The sequence below is a fragment of the Planococcus citri genome, chromosome 1, assembly GCF_950023065.1.
Source record: "Planococcus citri chromosome 1, ihPlaCitr1.1, whole genome shotgun sequence".
Taxonomy (NCBI): domain Eukaryota; kingdom Metazoa; phylum Arthropoda; class Insecta; order Hemiptera; family Pseudococcidae; genus Planococcus; species Planococcus citri.
Window position 1 is genome coordinate 3,647,062 of NC_088677.1, and position 24,592 is coordinate 3,671,653.

The window sequence follows — 24,592 nt, forward strand, 5'->3', positions numbered from 1 at the left end:
AACATATCCTATTTCTACTCTCGAATTAAAAAAAAAAAAAAAAAAAAAAAGATAGAAAAAATACCTTAAGCCTACTACCCTTTCCCTAACCCTCTTTACCATCCCACATACAATTTAGGAATCGATACCGGTAACATATTGAAACCACCCATCATCGCTCCAAAATTGTCAAAAGTTATCAAACTCATCGTTTGGAGATTTTTCAGACACGCTGTGGATTCGACGCGAGCATGTGTTTGGCCCAATTTTAATTTTTCCTTTTCCATCCTACATACAACAGCCGTTTCGAAACAAAAATATGCTCCAAAATTTACACTGGGATAATATATAAGTTCAAAGTTCGCAATCATTCAACACGAAACATTCTTAAACTATAATTAATTCAGCTATATACGTAGCCTACATTAATAGTACATACATACAACAGAGAAAAAAAAAAGTCAAATAAAATAGGTAATTTTTAAAAAGGTAACTGCGCAGAGCATTTTGAGTTTTTTGGTACACTTATTGCAATAATATACGAAAATCAGGTACCGATAAATATAGGTAATTAGGTACCTGTTCGACACACCATTCGACAACATCATAACACATCTTATATACGATTAGAATTACACAAAAACTCACATTTAATTACAACACAACAACGACAACGACGACGACGACGAATAAAACGGTAATAAGAAAATATCTATAATTTTAAAACGAGAAAAAAAGTATTAAAAATAAAAATGTATCTATGTTTAAAATTGAAGGTAGAATTATACGATACAATATTATATTAAACCTATGAAAGACAGTAATAAAAAAAACAAAACGGAAAAATATTAGGTAATCGAAGAACGAAAAAAATTAAAGAAAAATATTAAAATGGGAGTAGAGGAAAAAAAATGGAAAAATTAATACTAAAAACATTACTTACGTAAGTAAAATATAGAAAACAAAAACAGAGATATAAAGCTCTTCTAAATGTCTGCATCAAAAATGCAGCATATCACTAAATCTAGGTACATTTAAGAGTATTAAAACTTCGACTAAAAACATAATGACAACGCAATTGTACTGCATCATGGTGTATAAGGTAGGTTAGTAACACTTATGTAGGTAATTTTTTTAAAAATAAAGTTTACGTTTACAACGAATTAGGTCGGTTTTGTTTTTTAATTATATTTAAAAGAGGTACTTCTTCTTTTATAGGCGTTTCCTTCACGTCCTTTGAGCAATTTCCATTCATTTCTATAATATTGTCTTTTATCATCATACTCATCTTCGCTGTTGCTGCGTCCGGTTCGACGTTATTATCTTCTGCGAAATAGAATAAAACGTGGACATTTTTTAGTAGATAAAAATGGTATGTAGGGATTTCTTGGAAGGAAAATTGCTTTTCAAGTTGAGGAAAATTTTCAAAATAACTATAACTTACACGGGGTTACCTCTACCTGGGTGCCAGGTATCTCTATGTGTGGATCTACACATGAAATACCGCTTACCGCACCATTAGGTGAACCATAAAGCTATCTGAGTACTTACCGAAAAGTGCAGACTTGTAGTTTTCATCGTTATCACAGAAATGTGCTGTAACACTGCTATCGATATCTTCGCACATGCTGAATATTTTTTCGCTGACGTTGAAAAATATAAGTTTTCGTTTCTGTTTTCTGTACGCGTGCACCAATCGTATTAAACCCTGAAATAAGTAGATAAATTGAAAAATTATGCATTAAAATAAAATTACGTATTATAATTGGTGGGTATTTTCCACTGATACATATACGAGCTTGAAAAAGAAAAAAATGTGAATTTCCCAGAAAATTTACCTGCGAGAGGATTGGGTATTGAAAGGGGGAGGGGCAAGATCTATCTGAGTGAAAATTAACATCAAGTTAGTAATTCAAACTTGGAAGGGAAGAGATGTAGTTTCCAAAATTCAGACCGAAAATGAAAAAAAAAATCATTCACGCATAAATTCCGGTCTTGTTGACTTTTTTCACCCAAAAACTCAAAAATTTCTGTAAGTGAACGTAATTTTGACTTGATGAGAGCAATTTTGTCCTCGAAGGAGCTCAAATGAGGAGGGGTAGGGGAGGGATGGAAGTAATAATTTGGCTAATTGAAGAATTTTCTGATCAAAAGTTGAAATAAATGATGCAGAGATGGTCAGAGAATGAGAGATTTGCGGTAAATTAGGAAGATATGTAGTTGAAATGTTCCCAAAGTATGGAAAATATCGTTCGTTTTTTTTATTGAGATGAATTATCGAAGAGAAGTAAACCTCAGAGAGTAATTCTGACTCCAGGAAAGGAAGAGAGACAATAGAAAAGGATTACTTTTTGTGCAATAAAATTCGTTTTTTCATTTTTTTTTTAGCTCTTTTTGGTCTTTGAAAATGAAAAGTTTTTGACGTGATTGAATTTTGATTCAAGTAGGTATTCTACCCCAAATTGAAACATTTGTAGACATTTCCTGTTTCGAGGTCCGAATTTTTGTCAAAATTGCTCGGAAAAATCCTGCTTCTGATGTCGAAACTGCTAAAAATCCTGAAGTTTTTTATTCTTTCGGAATCAAAATTAAAAATTTTCCAATTGTTCGCTTTTTTTTTTAATTTTTAGAGATTTTTTTAGCTTTTTTTTCTTTTTAAAAACCAACTATTTTTGACTCGATTGAATTTTGACTCAAACCACGCTTCCTCCCCCCTCCCCCACCATTGAAATTGGAACATTTGAAGTTGAATGCAGTCTGTAATTTTGCGAAAGTTGCTGGAAAAAATCCTGCATTCTCGTAAAAAATTCAAAAAATTTATTTTTGTTGATGTTGCAAAGAAGTTTTTTTTTCAATCAAACTGTAAAACGTTCCATTTGCACATATTTTAAAATGTTTCATTTTGAGTTTTATTTGGGGGGGGGTGGGGTGACCTTTGAAAATTGAAAGATTTCACCTTGATTGAACTTTGACCACACTTTTCTCCCTGCTAAATTTTTAAAAAACTACAAAAGTCCTACTTTTATTACAAAAAAATCTTGCCTTTTTTCATTTTGTGATTTTTTTCAAAATTTTGATTAAAAAAATGAACTTTTTTGCCTCTTGAAAATCGAATATTTTTGACTCGATTGAATTTTGACTCAAACCACGCTTCCTCCTCCCTCCCCCCACCATTGAAATTGGAACATTTGAAGTTGAATGGTCTGTAATGTTGCGAAAGTTGCTGGAAAAAATCCTGCTTTCTCGTAAAAAATTCAAAAAAATTATTTTTGTTGATGTTGCAAAAAAGTTTTTTTTTCAATAAAACTGTAAAACGTTCCATTTGCTCATTTCTTCAAGATTTAAAAATTTTTCATTTTGAGTTTTTTATTGGGGGGGGGGGGGGTGACTTTGAAAATTGAAAGATTTTGCCTTGATTGAACTTTGACCACACTTTTCTCCCTGCTAAATTTTTGAAAAACTACAAAAGTCCTACTTTTATTACAAAAAAATCCTGCCTTTTTTCATTTTGTGATTTTTTCAAAATTTTGATTAAAAAATAAACATTTTTTTGCTTTTAAAAATCTAATATTTTTGACCCGATTGAATTTTGAATTGACACCTCCCCCCCCCCCCCCCCTACAAATTGGAACATATGAAAACATTTCATCTTGAAAGGTGTGCATTTTTGTAAAAATTTCTTGAAAAAAATATCTTTTGGTCAAAACTGCAAAAACTTTCCTCTTCTGTCAAAGTTGCATAAAAGTTCTGTTCTTCACTCTTTTTCCAATATCACTTTTAAAATTTCCAATTATGTATTCAATTTTTTCAAATTTTCTTTTCATCATTTTCAGCCCATTTTGGTCTCTGAGAATCTGAAAGTTTGAATTCAGGTTAAAAATCTTGCTTTTTGGTAAAGTTGCCATGAGGTTTTACTTTTTTGCCAAAATTGATTAAAAAACTCCAGGAATTTTGCCACAGTAGCAAAAAAGTCATGTTCTTTTTATTTCTTCCACCATCAAAATGTATATATTTCACCATTAGATCGTTTTTTTTTCAAAATTGGAAATTTCCGAAAAAATATTTCTCTATTTTTGTGGTGTTTGAAAATTGAAAAATTCTGACTCACAATCAGATAAATTTTGACCTCATTTTTCTGTACCATTTTTGATTAATTTGAAAAAATTTATGTTGAAGGACTACTTCTTTGCCAAAGCTTCAAATAAGTTTTTTTTTTTTCATTGAAAATTGTCAAAAATTCCTGGGTTTTCCAAACTTTTTCAATTATATTTTAAAATTCTTCATTATTTTGCATTTTTTGAAAATTGTTATTTTTTTATTTTATGTTTTTTAGCTCGAAGTGGTTTTTGAAAACATGAAAATTTTGATTTGAATGAATTTTGACTCACCCTATCTTCTCCTTCCCTCTCCCCAGTTCCTATTAACTGCATTTTCACAACCATTGCTCAAAAAAATCCTGATTTTTTGCCAAAACTGCAGCGAAACAGTTTAATTTCCTATTTTTTCCATCCCTTTTTAAATCACAATTTTAAATTTTCCTGTATTTGGCTCTTTTTAAAATTGAAACTTCTTAAATTAATTTGCTACTTTTTTACATGGTCTTGGAAAATTAAAAAAAATCTGCTGAATTAAATTTCAAGCTCCTGCTTGTCTCTTTCTCCGCCGTTGAAACATTTGAAAAAATTTCATATTGAAGTTGCTGATTTGTTTATTGCCAAAAAGCACAGTTTTTCTCATTTTTTTCAAATCAAACTTTAAAATTTTTCTGTTTTTTTCATTATTAATCTTGTTTTTTGTGGTTTTTAAAAATTGAAAATTTTGGACTTGAATAAATGACCAGATTTCTCATCTTCCCCAGCTAGAAACTCGTTTTTGCAAAATTTGCAAAAAGTGCAGTTTCCTCATTCTTTTTTTTTAAAAATCAATCTTTAAAATTTTCCATTCACTTGTTCGCTTTTTTCTGCCTGTTTACCAAAATTGCTGAAAATTTTATTTTTTTGGTCAAAATTTTGAAAAAAAGTTGCGAAGTTTGATTTTTCATTTTCTTTTTGAAAATTGAAAAATACAAATAGAACTAATTTATTCTTCTACTCTCCATTGGAACATCTAAAAAAATTCTTGTCATAAGCCCTGCTTTGTGCTAAAATTACTGTTTTTTTGGTCAAAACAGTATTTTCTCCCATGTTTTCCCCAATCAAACATTAAAATTTTCCATTCATTCTTCATTTTTGTAAATTTTGATTTTTTCTACTTTTTTAAAATTTTCTTCTCAATTATATTTCAATTTTCAGCTAACCATAATTCATAATTCATTGTTACCTTAATCGCCGTGTAATCCAATCCCTTGAAAAAATAACAATTCACAGCGATCGGTAAATTCTGATACGGTTCTTTCTTCAAATTTCTCGCCATATGAGTTTCAAAATAACTAACGGCCGGATAAAATAATCCCAAATCCGGCGTTACGACCACATAATCTCCATATTCGCACTGTAAAAAAAAAAAAAATAGGGGAAAAAGTTGAAACAAAACGTTTGTACCTATGTAGAGGGAAAAAAACACCGGCAGTGCTTCGTTTCGTTAAAAATTAGGTTAAAATAAACGACTCTATCATCATCTTTCGACTTTCGTGCGTTAAAAAGCGTGCGTTGTTGTGACCCGCTGTGGCAGTGCCAAAGCGAAAACGGTAGCAAAGCAAAAATCGATATTTCGTAGAAGGTGCTACGAATACGAGTCGGAGTCGGTGTACATCCAGACACATTTCGGTTAAACAAATGACAAATTTTACCGAGCAACGGTTGATTAATAATGATGCATCGGATGATGGAAATCACTTGTTGCTGTAGGTGTATTTTGTCTTTTGAGAAAATGTGAAACGTCTGAATGAATGAATACGTAGGTACGTAGTACGATAGGAATTACCTACCTTAACTTTTTCGATCGAGATGGTCGGTCTGGCCCAAACGTAAACGAGGAAAGTTAGGTTGGTGAGGACGCCGATTATTAAACCAATTTCGATACCTAGATACAGTCCGGTTGATAAGGTAAGCACTAAGATGAAGAGATCTTTTTCTGAAATTAAAATTAACAGCACGTGTGTTAGCTTTTCAATGAGCTTAAAGCTATAATTTGTATAGGTACCTATCTAACAATAAAAAAAAGATGTTGCTCGAAATTTCAAAAATTTTTCTCTTGAAAATTTAATAATGCCAATCGAGCTACTCACTGGAGTTTTTCCATAAAGGAATGAGTATCTTGTAATCAATTACGATGGCCACTGCTGCTATGATGACTGCCGATAATGATGCCTTTGGTACCAATCTGAAGTACGGAGTGAGGTAAGTTAAAGCTAAGAACGTCATTATTGCTGCGAAATAAAAATTCAATCAATGGTCAGTATCGTAAAAAGTATAACTTTTGAAATTCGCCGAGTTTTGAAATAGGTAGGTGAGGCCATACTTACTCCCATAAATGCTAGCAATTGGTGTTCGAACTTTACACGTAGCACTGACAGCACTTCTGGAGAAAGCTCCAGCGACAGGAGACGAATTGAACATACAACAGATGAAATTGCTTAATGATAAAGATAGCAATTCGTGACTAATGCCGAAATTTGCTCCAGGATCTGAAAAAATAAACAAGTTAACGAATCATTAAATTCAAATTGTCCAGTTGTGAGCTGATATCAAGAAAAATATGCATAATTGCGTCAAAAAAAAAATTGAAATCATGTACATTGGGCTGGCATTTTTTCCTTTCACTTTTTTTTTCGTAGGACTATTAGTGTTTTGAATTAATTTTTCGCCATGAAAAATAATTGATCGATTTTTGGCGTTTAATAAATCGATTTTCGATCGTGAATGCTTTTAATCAGAAGGTCTATATTTTTGAGGCTAAGAGAGCGAAAATCATGAATTAATCGATTTTTGATCCGCAAGTTTATTTTTAAAGCTAAAATTTTGATTTTTCATTCTAAACACTTCGATTATACGATCAAAAATCGAAACGAACCGTTTTGTGACCCGAAAATTTGTCAACTGATTTTTCATTTAAAGTATGTTGAATCGTATTGAATCAAAAATCGTAAATTAATCGAATCTTAAGATTCGATTTATCGATTTTCAATCATGGTCGATTTTTGATCCATAACTTCGTTTTTTGAGGCTGAAATTGATTTATTTATTTCGAACGTGTTCGACCATATGAGATCGAAAATCGCAAATTAATCGATTTTTGGTGTTCGAGTTATCGACTTTCGATCATGATCGATTTCTGATCCGAAAATTTGTTTTTGAGTTCAAATTGATTCATTTATTTCGAACGTGTTCGATCATGTGAGATCGAAAATCGTGAATTAATCGATTCTTGAGAATTGAGATTCAATTTATCGATTTTCTATCATAGTCGATTTTGGATCCAAAACTTCGTTTTTTAAGTTTGAAATTGATTAATTTATTTCGAACGTGTTCGATCATGTGAAATCGAAAATCGTGATATAATCGATTGTTGAGATTCGATTTATCGATTTTCAATCATGGTCGATTTTCGATCCAAAACTTTGTTTTTGAGTCTGAAATTGGTTTCTCTATTTCAAATGTGTTCGGCCATATGAGATTGATCATCGCAAATTAGTCGATTTTTGGAGTTCGAATTATCGACTTTCGATCATGATCGATTTTTGATCCAAAATTTTGTGTTTGAGTCTAAAATGGGATTCTTTATTTCAAAAGTGTTCGATCATATATGAGATCGATAATCGTTAATTAATCGATTCTTGAGGTTCGATTTATCAATTTTCAATCATGATCAATTTTTGATGCAAAACTTTGTTTTTGAGCATAAAATAAAATGGATTTTTTTATTTAGAGCGTGTTTGATCTTATGAGATCGAAAATCGCAAATTAATCGATTCTTGAGATTCGATTTATCGATTTTCGATCGTGATCGATTTTTGATCCAAACTTTGCTTTTGAGTCTGAAATGGGTTTCTCTATTTCAAATCTGTTCGACCATATGAGATTGAACATCGCAAATTAATCGATTTTTGGAGTTCGAATTATCGACTTTCGATCATAATCGATTTTTGATCCAAAACTTTGTTTTTGAGTCTGAAATTGATTTATTTATTTCGAACGTGTTCGATCATGTGAGATCTAAAATCGTAAATTAATCGATTCTTGAGATTCAATTTATCGATTCTCGATCATGATCGATTTTTGATCAAAAACTTCGTTTTTTAAGTCTGAAATTGATTCATATATTTCGAACGTGTTCGATCATGATCGATTTTTGATCCAAAACTTTGTTTTTGAGTCCAAATTGGTTTCTTTATATTTTTGAACGTGTTCAACGTTCAACTTCAACCATATAAGGTCAAAAATCGAAAAATCAATCGATTTTTTGGTTTGATTTATCGATTTTCAATCATAATCGATTTTTGATCCAAAATTTTGTGTTTGAGTCTAAAATGGGATTCTTTATTTCAAAAGTGTTCGATCATATATGAGATCGATAATCGTTAATTAATCGATTCTTGAGGTTCGATTTATCAATTTTCAATCATGATCAATTTTTGATGCAAAACTTTGTTTTTGAGCATAAAATAAAATGGATTTTTTTATTTAGAGCGTGTTTGATCTTATGAGATCGAAAATCGCAAATTAATCGATTCTTGAGATTCGATTTATCGATTTTCGATCGTGATCGATTTTTGATCCAAACTTTGCTTTTGAGTCTGAAATGGGTTTCTCTATTTCAAATCTGTTCGACCATATGAGATTGAACATCGCAAATTAATCGATTTTTGGAGTTCGAATTATCGACTTTCGATCATAATCGATTTTTGATCCAAAACTTTGTTTTTGAGTCTGAAATTGATTTATTTATTTCGAACGTGTTCGATCATGTGAGATCTAAAATCGTAAATTAATCGATTCTTGAGATTCAATTTATCGATTCTCGATCATGATCGATTTTTGATCAAAAACTTCGTTTTTTAAGTCTGAAATTGATTCATATATTTCGAACGTGTTCGATCATGATCGATTTTTGATCCAAAACTTTGTTTTTGAGTCCAAATTGGTTTCTTTATATTTTTGAACGTGTTCAACGTTCAACTTCAACCATATAAGGTCAAAAATCGAAAAATCAATCGATTTTTTGGTTTGATTTATCGATTTTCAATCATAATCGATTTTTGATCCAAAATTTTGTGTTTGAGTCTAAAATGGGATTCTTTATATTTCAAAGTGTTCGATCATATGAGATCGAAAATCAAAAATTAATCGATTCTTGAGGTTCGATTTATCGATTTTCAATCATGATCAATTTTTGATGCAAAACTTTGTTTTTGAGCATAAAATGGGTTGCTTTATTTCGAACGTGTTTGATCTTATGAGATCGAAAATCGCAAATTGATCGATTCTTGAGATTCGATTTATCGATTTTCGATCATGGTCAATTTTTAATACAAAACTTTGCATTCCAGTCTAAAATGAATTTCTTCATTTAGAACATGTTCGATCACATGAGATCGAAAATCGCAAATTAATCGATTTTTGGAGTTCGAGTTATCGATTTTCGTTTATGATCGATTTTTGTTCTAAAATTACATTTTTGATTCCGAAATTAATTTTTCATTTCGAATATGATCAATCACATCAGATCGAAATTTACGGATATATCGATTTTTAGGATTCGATTAATCGATTTTTGATCTCGATTTTTTTTATGCTAGAATTTTATTTTTTTCAATTTCAAACACGACGATCATATGACATCGAAAATCGCATATAAATCGATTTGTGAATTTCGATGGTTCGATTTTCGACCAGGATTACTTTTTGATCGAGAGGTTTAGTTTTTAAGTTTGTTTCGTGACTTTTAAGCCCCTCTAAATTGAGCTAAGAGACTGAAATTTGACTTGTACAGTCGAAGAGTGCCCGAAATATGTATGCTTCTTAAGAGTATGATATTTTCAACCCCTTCTCCTCCTCGCACCCTCTCCAGGTACAAAAAGTCTATTTTAATATAATGCTTATTTTCCAGTATTTGTTTCTTCCGAGTAATTTTTCGAAACAAATTTCCATCTTTCTCATGCCAAATCAAGTTATTTTGGCTAATTTCATATGTATACCTATAATTTACGTTATAAATAGAATACTCTACCATAGGCTAATGTATCTAGCAACAAAACAATTAAAGCAACCGTATTTTTATATTTTTACCGAAATATTTCCCAATCGATATATGAACCAAAAGCGCCACAACAGGAATAATTATCATGCCAGTTGATAATGTACGAATTTTATCTTCAAGTGTAATGGTAACATTTCCTCGTTTCGTTTCGAAAATAGGCGAACGTAATTCCGGCAAACCAGGAACAACAGGATCTGGATAGTTAAAAAGACGTATTTAAATATATTTTCCTCCCATAAAAATACATATCGATTCGTGGAAAACCGACGAGGTTGATTTACCACGTACCTATTAAGATTAAAAGTTATAACTTATAACTAACTACAAACCTGATAGTAAAAAAGGCACAGTTCCGTGTTGTTTTTCAAAATATTTGGTCAACAAACAAGCTAAAAAAATGGTAATTGCGTTCCTACTCATCGCTATCGTCCATAATATTTTCTTAATCACCGTTCTATATTTCCACGTTTTCTTCACTGGTAAATCTTGCAATTTCTGCGCGCACAAAAAAATTATAAAATTTTAAATGCCTCATTCATCACTGGACCATTTAATTTTAAAAAAGCCTCCATGAAAAAATACTTACGTCGAGTAATATTAAGATCACTATACAGATTATGCCCAGAGAAAAATCGCCCGGTTTAGTATTTTTGGCGTGACTTGTAAGATTTAAAATACTGTCGTAAAAATTCTTCGATTTGTACTCCAAGCCCAGGAAATTCTTCATTTCAGTTCCAAGTATTGTCATCGCGACGGCTGATCCAAACGCCGAAGATACCGGAATTGATATAAACTCTACAACTATACCTGAAAATTTACAAACATGAGAGGATCTCCTTTTTAGGTTCTTTGCAAGATTTTCACGAAGTTGACTGTTGAGCCTTACCTAATCTTAAAATACTGAGTATAAGTCCAACAATAGCACAGCCCAAACTTAGAAGACCAACATCATCAATTGACAAATTAGGTGTACTTATGTACTGAGTAGTTAACAATGCCATCATTGCACTCGGCCCAACCGATATTTCTTTCACTGTACCTAAAAACGTGTATATCACACCACCGACTACGGAAGACATCAAACCAATCTGGAAAAAAAATGTTTTCTTGTGTTAGGAAGTTCAGAGAGGAAATATAATCATTTTCAAATTTTGTTTCTGACCTACCCTAACAGACACAAATTGAAAGAGCATGCAAACATTTATTACCAGCCAAAATTTCAAGTGCTAAAGTGCATTTTTCGATTTTTGGTGAATTTTTGAAAATAAAATTTGGGTCAAAAATAAGAAAAAATCGAAATTTTACCAAATGGACCTATAAAGCTGGAATTTGGGATGTGCCCCATGTTAGACCTGTGAAATCGATTGGAAACGGTTTCAAACCGTTTTAAGCAGATCTGGAGCCTCCAGCAAATTTTCGAAACTTGAAATTTCCACAAAATTTTACCAAATGCAGTTGGAAAGCTGAAATTCATTCTGAAAACTAATTTCAATATTCTATGAAGTCGACTGCAAGTCAATTTCGAGTCGTTTTGGAGCCTCCAGCAACTTTTGGGAAATTCCTGGAGCCTCCAGCACATTTTTCAGAAATCCACTGGAGGCTCCAGAACTGCTCAAAACGGTTTGAAACCGTTTCCAATCGATTTGGCAGGTCTAAAATGGGGCATATCCCTACTTTTGGCTTTCTAGGTTCATTTGGTAAAATTTGGATTTTTTTTCTCATTTTTGACCCAATTTTTATTTTCAAAAATTCACTAAAAATCGAAAAATGCACTTAAGCGCTTGAAATATTGGCTTGTCATAATTCTCGATACACCTACATAGATGCTTGTCGCATTTACAGAGAAATTCCAATTTATAGTCACAAAATTTGCCTACCATTCGCAGAGTAGACAACTTGATATACATAAACATAATTAAAGTTGCTCTACCAACTTTTAAAAGGAAAATTGTGTACATATAATTAAATGTCGAATATTATGAATGCACTTACTTTGGCCGACAAGCCGATAATGGCTACGTAGGCTACACTCTGAGGTATAATAATTAATCCGATCGTGATACCGGAGATGAAATCGGCAATCACGTCCATCTGCGAGTAATTGAGAAGCCATCGTACAAATGGTAACAGGGAGCTACTCCCTTTACGTATGTTGCGTTTGAGCCTGACGTTTCTATTTTGAGCAGATTCGATTTGGCAAGACATGTTGACGATCTGTGAACAGAAAATTGCGAACCATACGTTTGAATATTTAAGCTCTTCGACGATAACATATAATCGCCCTGCTGGAATTAAACCGCAATTTATACTTCCATAAATGTTACCAAGGGGTTTGAAATTCGATACCTACGTTTATTATTACGTATTCAAAATGTACGTAGGCCTGTTTTACGCACCATTTGTACGAGTAGGTAGGGTTGGTTGGTGTTGGTGGCGAATTCGATATCGTTTTCAACAAGTCAAAGTGAATTAACGCTACAAATTTCCAAAATTTAATTTACCTGTGAAATCGATATTTAAGTAGGTATATTTTGGCGAAATGTGAAAACTTATTTTGTTTGACTTATTCGTAGGCCTATGAATGATCGGTCGTATTAATTATTAATCGCTTTTAACGTGAGATGGAAGCGTTTGCTTTTTGGTATTTTCGTATCAAAAGTTATGCGTTCGGAAGAAGGAATTACATTATATTACCTATTCAACAGACTAAAAATCATGAGTTGATGTACAGGATCCAGAATGTCTGAAAATGGTGAAATTCAGTTGAAAGAGTCGATATCAGCTTTAGAAAATTTTTTACCTGATCCTGAATTTCATCTTCTAAGAATCTAAAAATCTACTGAAGGCTTTAGGACTGTTTGAAACCATCACCAATCGATTTGAGATGTCAAAAATATGCTCCGAACCATTTTTTAGTTTTTCTACCTCAATAATTTTTCATAAAATTTTGATTTTCTGAGCAAAAATGGACCGAATTCGACTTCAAAAATTTTCTAAAAATTGAAAAATGAAACACCAGTGCTATAAATTTGAATGGAAACGAAGGGAGGTGGGGACGCCACTTTTAATTTTTCTATGTTCTGAACAGAATTTTTCTGCTGATTGACGAGGTACTTTTTTTTATTAATTTTTCTCAAAAAATTTATAGACTGAAAAATCGTCGAGGGAAGATTTGAAAAGGCAGAAAACTGATTCTAAAAATTTGCCTCTTAAATCGATTGAAACGATCACAGACAATTTTAGTCCTTCCAGAACAATTTGAACCCAGTCCTACTATTCAACTGAAAAATTCAAGAAAAGTCTCCATTTTCGACAAAAATTGCGAAAAAGTATCATTTATTGTCAATATTACATATTGTCGAAAACGCCTGTTTTTTACTGAATGTAGCCTATTACTTTTTGTCAAAAATACATATGTACTCGTTTTTTTTGGAAAAAATTCCAAAAAGTCTTACTTTTTTCCAAAAGTTGTCCAAAAGTCTTATTGTTTTGTTAAAAAACAGCCAAACATTAAAAAGTGTCGTCATTTTACCCAACAAAATTCCAAAAAAGTGCCACTTTTTGAAAAAAATCGCTTTACCTATGATTCTTAAAATGTTGCTGATTTTTTGCTGAAGTCGAATTTTTGTTTTTTAAAAAAATTATTCCAATTGCTTATAAAAATTTCAATTTTTTTTCCAGAAATTATCAAATTACTCGGGGAGCCTGCTTAAAGATCTATTGCACACCTCCCCCCGTCGATCCTCCGGGACAACTTTTTTCTTGAAGCGGGAGTCCTAAGGAACATTTCTAGCCCTTGTACTCAAAAAAAAAACGGCCCTACTTACAAAATGGCGGCCATTTTGATTGACAGGTCAGCCGAAATCGCAGATTTTGCGTTCCAACATAGGACTTGCACGAAATTTTTCAAACTGTACAAAAGTAGATCGAAAAATCAAGCAAAAATTTATCACCTGTCAAAATTTCAAGTGCTAAAGTGCCTTTTTCGATTTTTGGTGAATTTTTGAAAATCAAATTCAAGCCAAAAATGAGGGAAAAAATCAAAATTTTACCAAATTGACCAAGAAAGCTGAAATTTGGGATACACTCTATTTTCGACATGCCAAATCGATTGGAAACTGTTTCAAACCGTTTTGAGTAGTTCTGAAGCCTCCAGCAGATTTTTGAAACTCGAAATTCTCATAAAATTTCAACAAAATGGAGTTGGAAAGCTGAAATTTATTCTGCAAACTAATTTTAATACGCTACGAACTCAACTGCAGGGGAAATTCAGAAGGTCTCTGCTGAATTTGATCAAAATCCTCTGACGACTTTTTTCCTTAGGATCCACCCTAATAAACCTGCTTTGAGAACCACTTTCGAAATAAATGAAAAAATTGACTTTTTGGGACAACATTTTTCAAAAAAAAAAATCCCCAAAAAGTTCAAAATGTGTAATTGGGCAGCTGCTTTTCCAGGAATATTTTTTCTTGTCCTCATTCCTAATGCTAACACTTCTGACCAATAGTTTCGAACCGTTCTGGAGCCTTCGGTGGATTTTCAAGCAAATTTTTGGATTTCGTACCTACAGGGTGACCAACAAGTAGTTTAAGTAGAAAAATGCTTGCCAAAAATTCCCTAATTAAGTTATCCAAAAAATTCAAATTGCTATGTCACCCTTGGTCCATTACTGTTCAAACACCTACCATCTTAAAAAATTTCTGTTGCTTTAAAATTTATAGTGAGACAATAATTTACTCATTAATTTGAACATTGAAATCCGAATCATCGCCCCTTCAAATTTCAAGTTAGGCAAAAACTTTACATGCGGTTTTTGTTTCTTTTGTTAACCTCTACCAGTTCCATGGACTACTCCTGAAGTATTTTATTATTTTAAAATTCCGCGAAATTTGCTAAATTATCAAGTTTTCAAGTTGGCAGCACTGCGTTCCCAAAACAAGCCTTGCTTCGGAGAAACCAAAGACGTTGCTTGTGTAGTTCCTAAACGTACTGCATTTATGCAACCCTCCGAGCTTCTCACAGTGCTTATTACTCTTAGAAACGAAAATGCTGATTTTTACTTCAACTATTTGTTGGCCACCCTGTATATAGAGTTTCAAAAAATTTCATAAAATGAATCAAAATCAATTCTAGTGTTATGATGCAATCTGCCTCCACCTGCTAGGTGATAGATCTTAGGGTAACCCTTTACGCGATGTGATTTATTGCTATTTAGTAAAGAGGGTTCCAGTAACGTGGGAAAATATTATAACATAGGGAGTGAACGACACCTTTCAATAGTCAAGGAGGCACGAGCTTCTATCGATTGAAAGGTATCACTTGGTTTTTGCGATCGGCCGTGGCAAGATCCTCGTCAAAGTATGTGGTCAAGGAGTAATTTGTATGTAACGACAGGCTTAGCCTAAGTTACATTATTTCAGGTCCTCGTGTGTGTTTAAGATAATATTTTGATTTTATCGTAATCGTTGGTAGTTATTAATTAATCCTCTGAGGTAATGATCCGACGATTATAACCTTTGCGGTCATATCAAGATATTCCTAGGCATCTTAAATGAAGCGTGTGATACGTGTGTCTCTTCATAAAGCAGCCACCGACAGCCACTATTATTGGGGTGGCTAAGGAAAAGAGGTGGTGTAACAGTGAGCAGTGTTTGGTAAGTGTAAACTTACATGGTGGTGTCTCCACTATATTAATTATTACCTTATCGTAATTAATAGATGATGTCAATAGACGTGAGGGATGGAGCATGGATTCGTCACTCACGTCATTATGAACCTATTTCGCATACATAGCTATAGTAGATTACTCGGCTAGTAAGGTATCAATTCCATGTATAATTGCCATGATATGCCAGGAGAATGCCTTAAGCATTATCCTATCTGTCTAGATTGAACGCATTTAATAAATAAATAACATATTACAATATGTTATAAATAACGTAGATGTAGTGAATGTCTTGACTGAATAAACCCTTTGTACAAAAATGGTATTTAAATGTTGATCATTTCTGTACTTGATGACTTAGAATCTTTAGTGGTCACTCAAGAGAACTCCCATCTGAGCTAGTCAGGAGTCGAATAAATCTCCCCTCTAAGGTGATATTTATGAGAGATACCATCGAAACAGTAATAACTAATTACACCAATCATCGCTGATCATTATCAATTCTAAGATAACACTTGCTTCCATAAATTCGAATCAACTGAACTTTATAATTCTTTAGATCGATTTTCAAAACCAAAAATTTTGAAATTCGAAAATCCAAAGATTCTGTGGAAGCTCCACAGCGATTTGAAACCACCACCAATCGATTCGAGTGATTGAAAATAGACTACCTAGAAACTAATGTTTCACCTTCCTATCAGAGGTTATCAAATTTGAAATTTTCAAAAATTGTCCAAAAATCAAAAACTCAATTTTCACCCTATTCTGTCTGACTTTTTAAAGAACTCCATCACAACAAATCTTTCTGGCGATCTTTTTCTTCGAAATTAATCACGTATAAACAAAGAATAATCAAACAGGAAGCACGCGCCAAAACGATGTTCGCATCAGTAAAATAAAATAAATAACGAAACTCATCCATCTCGTACTCATCAAACTACCAACCAATTACACGTACGTAATTTGTAATCACATCAACTGGTAAGTACCAGTTACATGGCACATATTCCCATTAAATTACAAGATCGAATGAAAAAGTAATTGAAAAAAGCACACAAGAACCCGGCCAGTTTGAGCGATTCGTTGTACTCGTATAGCTTTACGATATAACGAGAAAAACGCAATTTTATAGCTACCAGTGACTCTTGGCTGGCGAATCGAGTAGGTAATCTTCTCGACCTAATTTCAGCCTTTTCGAGTCGACAATTTGACACGGTTTCAGTTCGATTAGGTACCTTGTATCTCGAGCACATGCCTCTGCACAAAAAAGCCCAAAAAAATAGACGATTTGGCGAACAGTATACCCTCTCCGAAGGCAAATAACGCGTTGAATTTAAAATTCGTCGGTGCAATTTCCAACCATAATGTTGATGGCACGCCGATTAAATCCTTTTAAATAAATACAGCTCGTAAAAATGACAAGAGACTGTATAAATCTGCAACACTATACGCTCGTATTTTACGACATTTATACTACATTAAATGAATGGTACTCTTGTTGTGTACTAAACTTTCACGTTCGGTTGAAAAAAAAATTGCCCTATGAACCGATATCAATTGAATATTTTTCGTGTACAGCTCGATACTCGAGATTCGTTTCGTTTCGCAAATTATGTTTCTATTTTGCATAATTATTTGATAATTTCAACTCGGTTCAAAAAATACTATTCCTCGAAGAATACGAGAGTAAAAAAAATTTCAACCGTAAACTTTGAACATTTTTGTAGAACTTTTTAGACTGGCATAGTTAATATCTTTTCAAAAGTTTTCGGGTTCGAAAAAAAATACCGAATTAGTTCTCGTGAAAATTCACCAAAAGGGACCTACTTTTAGAATACGTAAGTTTTTCCCATTTTTATTAATTGTTTGGCATAAAAGGATACCATATTTTAATACGAGCTGAATTTCCATTCCGGGCTGAAAATTTCGTTCAATAGAGAAAATTCGTTGCATTTATTAGTCCGTAACACGCACACGTTCACTTTTTATCGCATGTGCTACTCGGTAAATATGTAAAATTTATTCTTTTAGCAATTGATTCGCTGAACCAAAAAAAAAAAAAAAAAAAAAAAAAAAAAAAAAATGCAAACTTCGTTACAGAATAAGTAAGTAACTCCGGTAAGTACTAAGAAGAAGCTATACTACATAATAAAGAATCTAAATTGAAAAAAAAAAGTTTCAACTTGATAGTAATTTTCTGCAGAAAATGGCAAACGGTGACTAGGTATAGAAGTTTTTGAGAGAGTCGAATATAAATAATTAATTACGTAACATTCATTCAAAAGAAGACGACAAAAGGCGCAAATTGTTATTTTTTTTTCAAGTCATTGAGCATTTATAAGAGAATTTTCATTCAAAATTACGAGTGAAAACTCGACACATTTCGTTAAATATTTACTCGCCTGCAGCTCCTTCGATTAAAAAAAATATACAGTTGTCTCGAAACGTTTGACACTTGTTCTACGAAAAATATCCCATAATTTGTATTCGAGTGCTTATACTAATTTGATCTGCTGAAAATTTTAGAGTAGCTGCGAGACAAGTGAAGATGTAAAAAAAAATTTGTTCCCAATTTTTTGACTTTGAGGAGCTTTATTCTCATCAAATATTCATTTTTCGAGATAGTGATTTTTTTTACTACCCAAGTATCAAAAATTTCCAACTTTTTGAAAATGAAATACTTTCTTGTACTTTTTTTAAAAAGTATTCGTTAACTTCAATTTTCAATTATTTAGAAAATAATAATTATTCTATTGTTTGGTGAGAGAATGGAAACCTCGTGAACTGTCCTCCAGGGATTTTTAAGAAAATTGTTCAGATACTTGCTTGAATCCGCCTTCAACCAACTCAACGTGTTGAAATTAGGTTAGATATAAAGTAATTTCTATCTTTCTGTCTTCATTAAAACCGAATTTTGTGAAAATTTCAACTTTCGGAAATTTTCTGGAGGCTCCAGAACTGCTAAAAACGGTTCGAAAACGTTTTCAATCCATGCGAGGAGGAGAGGAGTCGAAAATAGTGAACAAACCAAATTTCAGCTCTCAAGTCAATTTTATGACATTTAGATTTTTTTCTCCATTTTTGGCTTGAATTTAGGTAATTCAAAAACATTCATCAAAAACCGAAAATGCAATTCAGCTATTTCAACATCTGAAAATGCGGCTGACAATGTACAGAACTTGTACACAATTTTTTAAAAAAAAGTAACTATAGTTACCAAAAAATCCCGAAAAAATGAGTTAAAAGTAACAAAACGCGAGCAAAACGTTTTTACTCGTATGAAGAAAAAATACAGAGCACTTGCAAATTAGAATTTTTAAAAAGTTGAACATTTTAAAAATTTTTAATGAAAAAGCTAGACTTTCTGACCATTTTTTTTTCAGCGACAAAGTCAGAATTTTCGACATTTATCTGACAGAAAATTAATTTTTTTTGCAAAATACAGGCTTCTATTTGTTAAATTTTAACGAAAAAAATGGTTATTTTTGGCAATTTTCTGGCAAAAAAATGAAACTTTCGTATAACTTTTGAAAACAGGTGAAATTTTTAGGAACCGAGAATTTTTGACAGTTTCAGCAGAAAGCAAAACTTGTCAACAGAAAAACATGGAAATCATGCATATTTCAAGCTTTTGTTTTCAAATACTCAAAATAAGAAATTTCAAAGAAATTTATTTTGTTTTAATTGTGAAAAAAATATCTACCTACCCACTTTTTTCAATTTCATCATGTAAAATTCGATTTTAGCCAAAATTCTTCAGAAAAAAAATGCTTTTTATTGAATTTCATCGAGTAAAATTTCTTTGGAATTTTTTTTTGACATTTTTTGGTCAACTGGAATTTTTAAAAAGTTTCTGCAGACTTCAGAACGGCTTGAAACTATCCTCAGTGCAATCCTCATGTTGAAATTAGCAAAGGTATGAAGTATTTTAGATTTCCAGTTCAATTTTGTGAGAATTTGAACTTTCAAAAATCTGCCTGTTGGAGGGTTTAGAACTGTTTAAAGAGGATTCGAATCAATTTTTATTCGATTCGGTGAGTCGAAATTCACTTTATCACCTTAAACTTTGGCTTGTGATGTATTTTTTCATACTCTTTCCATCCGGATTTATCCGGTTCAAAATTTTTTTTGTATGTTGAAATACCTTCTTTGTAAAAAAAACCTTTATCGAAGTAATGTCAAAATCCACTCTTTCATTCCTTCATCGGTTTGCGTTTTTTTTGCTTTAGAATTTTTTTTATTAAATTTGGATAAGAAATTTTTTTTAATCAAGTAGGCAGCCTACCTGCATTTTGTGATTTTTTAAATTTTGGTTTGAGGGAAAAAGTTCTCATAATAAAATATGCTCAAATTTTGACAAATTATCTATCCATTTTTTAAATTTTGATGTTTCACCCCTAAATTCAGGAAAGTTATGATAGCCAATTTAATTTTAAATTTGAGAAAAAATCATGTTATGAGGAGATTTAGCTTGTTTTTCGATACGCCATCCTACTTCCCACAATTGAAATTTGAAAATGGATTTTGACTTCGTCACTTCAAAATTGTAGGTATATAACGCCCCTTCAATTTTAAAGGTAGGCAACTCTTTTTACAGTAAAGTACACCATGTGAGGTTTATAAGAACCCCCAAATGGCTTGGGGCAGTTGATTTTTAACCTCTCCACCCACCAGTATTTCTTAATGCTAATTATAGCCAGATGTGGTCTAAACAAATTTTGGAACGGGGAATTGGAAACAAAAATGTTGAATGATTTGAAATGTTCAAAAACGATGCTTTTATACCTACGTGAAAAAAATTTGAATTGTTCTTGCAAGGTTAATACTAAAATACAAAATCAAAAATTCACAATTTTTTTCATGTTTTTTTTTTAGCTTTTTGGCCTTTGAAAATTCAGAACATATTGTTCGACTTTTCCCAAGCGAAAGCTTCAGAAAATTTACAATTTTGAATGAGGTACAAAAAAATCATTCTCAATATAAGAAGTTTCAACGCCAAAATTTTGTGCTTTTGGGCATTTTTGAATCAAATTTCGCACTTTTTTTTGCACCGATACCAACCCTGTACGTATTCTTGAATTTCTGAAATTAATTTTTCACTCTTGAAAATTTTTGAGAAGAATTCGAATTGGCCGGAGAAAAGCGAGAGCAATAGTCGGGGGTGGGGGGGCGCATAAGGATCACTTGCACCCTCTGCCGATCCTCCGGGACAACTTTTTTCTTAAAAAGGAAGTCCTAAGGAACATTTCTGGCCCTTGTCCTCAAAAAAAAAGTGGCCCTACTTACAAAATGGCGGCCATTTCGATTGACAGGTCAGCCGAAATCGCAGATTTTGCGTTCCAACATAGGACTAGCATAAAATTTTTTAAACCGTAGAAAGGTAGATCGAAAAAGCAGGCAAAAATTCATCACCTGTCAAAATTTCGAATGCTTAAGTGCCTTTTTCGATTTTTGGTGAATTTTCAAAAATCAAATTTTAGCCAAAATGTGAGAAAAAATCAAAATTTTACCAAATTGACTTAGAAAGCTGTACTTTGGGATATACCCCATTTTCAACCCGCCAAATCGATTGGAAACTGTTGCAAACCGTTTTGAGCAGTTCTCGAGCCTCCAGCAGATTTTTGAAACTCGAAATTCTCACAAAATTTCATCAAATGGAGTTGGAAAGCCGAAATTAATTCTGAAAACTAATTTCAATACGCTATGAAGTCGACTGCAGGTGAATTTCAAGTCGTTTTGGAGCCTCCATCAATATATTGAAAATTACTGGAGCCTCCAGTAAATTTTTGAACATGAAATCTCCCCAAAATTTCCTCAAAATGGAGATGGAAAGCTGAAATTAACTATGCACTCCAATTTTAACACCCTCTGAAGACGACTTCAGGTGGGTTCAAGTAATTTTGGAGCCTCCAGTGAATTTTTGAAAGGTTTCATGGCATTCATAGCAGAATTGAAATTTCCAAAATGTCGGTGGAACCTTCAAAACCACTTGAAACCACCATGCAGCCGACTTCATATTATTGTGTTGAAATTAGTTTGTAGAGTAAATTTCGGATTGCTAACCTCATTTGATGAAATTTTGGGGAACTTTCAAGTTTGAAAAACCTACTGGAGGCTCCATTAATTTTCAAAAAATCGCTGAAGGCTTCAAAACGACTTGAAATTTACCTGCAGTCGACTTCATAGAGCATTGAAATTTGTTTGCAAAATTAATTTCGACTTTTCAACACCATTTGATGAAATTTTGTAGGAATTCCGAGTTTCAAAAATTTACTGGAGGCTTCAGTAATTTTCAAAAAAATCGCTGGAGGCTCCAAAACGACTTGAAATGCACCTGCAGTCGACTCCATAGCGTATTGAAATTAGTTTTCAGAATTAATTTCGGCATTCCAACTCCATTTGATGAAATTTTGTGAGAATTTCGAGTTTCAAAAATCTGCTGGAGGCTACAGAACTGCTCAAAACGGTTTGAAACAGTTTCCAATCGGTTTGGCAGGTCGAAAAAAGGGTACATCTCCAATTTCAGTTTTCTAGGTCAATTTGGTACAATTTTGATTTTTTCTCACATTTTGGCCAAAATTTGATTTTTGAAAATTCACCAAAATTCGAAAAAGGCACTTTAGCACTTGCAATTTTGACAGGTGATGAATTTTTGCCAGCTCTTTCGATCTACCTTTCTACGGATTAAAAAATTGTATGCTAGTCTTATGTTGGAACGAAAATCCTGCGATTTCGGCTGACTTGTCAATCAAAATGGCCGTCGTTTTGTAAGTTGGGCCACTTTTTTTTTAGGACAAGGTGCTAGAAATGTTCCTTAGGACTCCCCCTTTAAGAAAAAAGTTGTCCCGGAGGATCGGCAGGGGGGTGCAAGTGATCCTTATGCGGCCCCCCGACTACAACAGTCAACAACTTATAAAAAATTTATAATTTGAAAAGTAAAATAACTCATGAAAAAAAATTAATTTTCATAGCTTCAACATTCAAAACTTTCAACAACAGTTTTCAAGAAATCATAACATATTCAAAAAGGCAAAGCTTTCAAAAATTAATAATTTCTCAAAAGTAAAACAACGTTATTTTCGATGCGAGAAGAGTCAATTTTTCAACCCTCCAACTTTGGTCAAAGAAAAAGAAAAAAAAAAGAATTTCAGTTTTCAGGAAATTATAATATTCTTAAAAATTCGAACAGGGCTCGAGCAAAGCGAGGGCAAAAGCTCCCAAAAATTCGCAATTCTGAATTTTTTTCAGAGCATGATTTTTATATTTTCAAAAGCAACTAGATAATTTTTGTTGCAAAGATTAGAAATTATTGTTTCCGAATTTTTGGAAAAAAATAGGACATTTTTTGATATTCCAGCAGAAGTTTTGATATGAAAAGTCAATTTTTTTTTCACGAGGGCGAAAACTTTTGAAAATTAATAATTCAAGAAGTAAAAACGTATGGTTTTTGGCAATTCGTTGATTTTCCCTGCTTACACAATTTCTTTGAAACTTTCCCAAATTTCTCAACTTTTTCTAGCTCATTCAATTTTCCAAAAAAAGCTCAACTTTTCGTTTAAAAACTTTCTGTGGGGTAGGGGGAGGGAGACACTCTCCTGACATCGTTCAATCGCTAATTTTCGCATTTGTAGATATTCATCGTATCGAAAAAAAAGTATAAAAAATTCTTTGAATTAGGTAATTTAGAAATTTTATACAATTAATACTTACCATGCTTTAGATGTTTTCTTTTTAACAGTAAAAGCATTAAATATACGAAAAAAAAAAAATCGTTGAAAAACTCGTGAGATGATTAAACTTTTTTCAGGTATGTTGCATCTTCCAAATTGAAGGAAAATCCTCCCCCCCCCCACACTCATAAAATTGTCTTGCAATTTTATGTCGAATTTGGGAAAACAATTGGAATTCTGCTTTGAGAACATCTGAGGCATAACGAAAAGCTATAAAAACCTGATAAAATTGCACAAAAATAAATTCCGAAAGTTTTTCGAATTTTTTATGCTAAAAAAAACACTCGGTTTCATTTTTGATGAAAACCCAATAAAAAGTGAGATGAACATCTAAAAAGTCCAACTTTGAAAATTGATTTTACAAGTCGATTTGAAAAATGTGATGGGGAGTCTCAGATTCGGAAGTAGGTTTCTTTACTAAAATATGCAGCAAAAATTGTGCATCAGCTCAGGTTAAAACTTTTCGAATTTTCCTGTTCAACTCCCTAGCTAAAAATGTCATTAAAATATATTTCTCAATAATTTTCATTACTGCTCGATATATTTATTTAAACCCAAAACATAAAAAGAACGACTCCTCCCTCAAAAAAAAAAAAAAACCACATAACAGCACAATTTAGCCATCAGATAAACTACATCTCGAAACTTTCGCAAACACCCCTTAGTAAATAAAATTTAAAAAAATTCTTTAAAAAAATACACTCTCAAATACCTTAAATATAATTTAAAAATTTCTCAAACTTACACGAGTCTATTTGGCTGATCTCATGGATAATCCAAACGCAGTTTCCATTTCGAGTTCGAGTTTGACGACTTGAACGAAGACGGCATTTACTACACGTAAAGCCCGTTACAGCGGGAAATTTCGCGAACGCAAATGCTGTCGAACTTCTCGCGACGAAAAACCGCGCCAAAATAGCGTTAACGCTGCGATACTCTGTTTTGACCGTGAAAAAAATTTTTTTCCAACCTCCCTACCACCTTTTCTCTCTCACAGATTTATTGCCTCTCGGTTGGCGTT

General features: G+C 32.5%; 1 protein-coding gene across 1 annotated transcript; it reads right to left on the reverse strand.

Moving 5' to 3' along the window:
* Positions 1–359: 359 nt before the first annotated feature.
* LOC135845217 (sodium-independent sulfate anion transporter-like) lies at positions 360–24,592 on the reverse strand. Its single transcript, XM_065363685.1, has 12 exons — positions 24,317–24,592; positions 12,169–12,390; positions 11,063–11,264; positions 10,763–10,983; positions 10,506–10,671; positions 10,206–10,370; positions 6,443–6,604; positions 6,206–6,346; positions 5,906–6,051; positions 5,299–5,469; positions 1,531–1,687; positions 360–1,305 (listed from the first exon to the last, which is right to left on the reverse strand). The coding sequence occupies exons 2-12, from the start codon at positions 12,379–12,381 to the stop codon at positions 1,133–1,135; spliced, it is 1,917 nt and encodes a 638-aa protein (XP_065219757.1). The 5' UTR covers positions 12,382–12,390; positions 24,317–24,592; the 3' UTR covers positions 360–1,132.

Excerpts from the sequence above, each read along its gene's own strand:
- LOC135845217 (XM_065363685.1), bottom strand. The coding sequence starts at position 12,381 with ATGTCTTGCCAAATCGAATCTGCTCAAAATAGAAACGTCAGGCTCAAA. Across the intron at positions 6,347-6,442 it reads AATTGCTAGCATTTATGGGA|CAATAATGACGTTCTTAGCT; the intron begins GTAAGTATGGCC and ends TTTATTTCGCAG. Across the intron at positions 5,470-5,905 it reads TCTCGATCGAAAAAGTTAAG|TGCGAATATGGAGATTATGT; the intron begins GTAGGTAATTCC and ends TTTTTTTTACAG.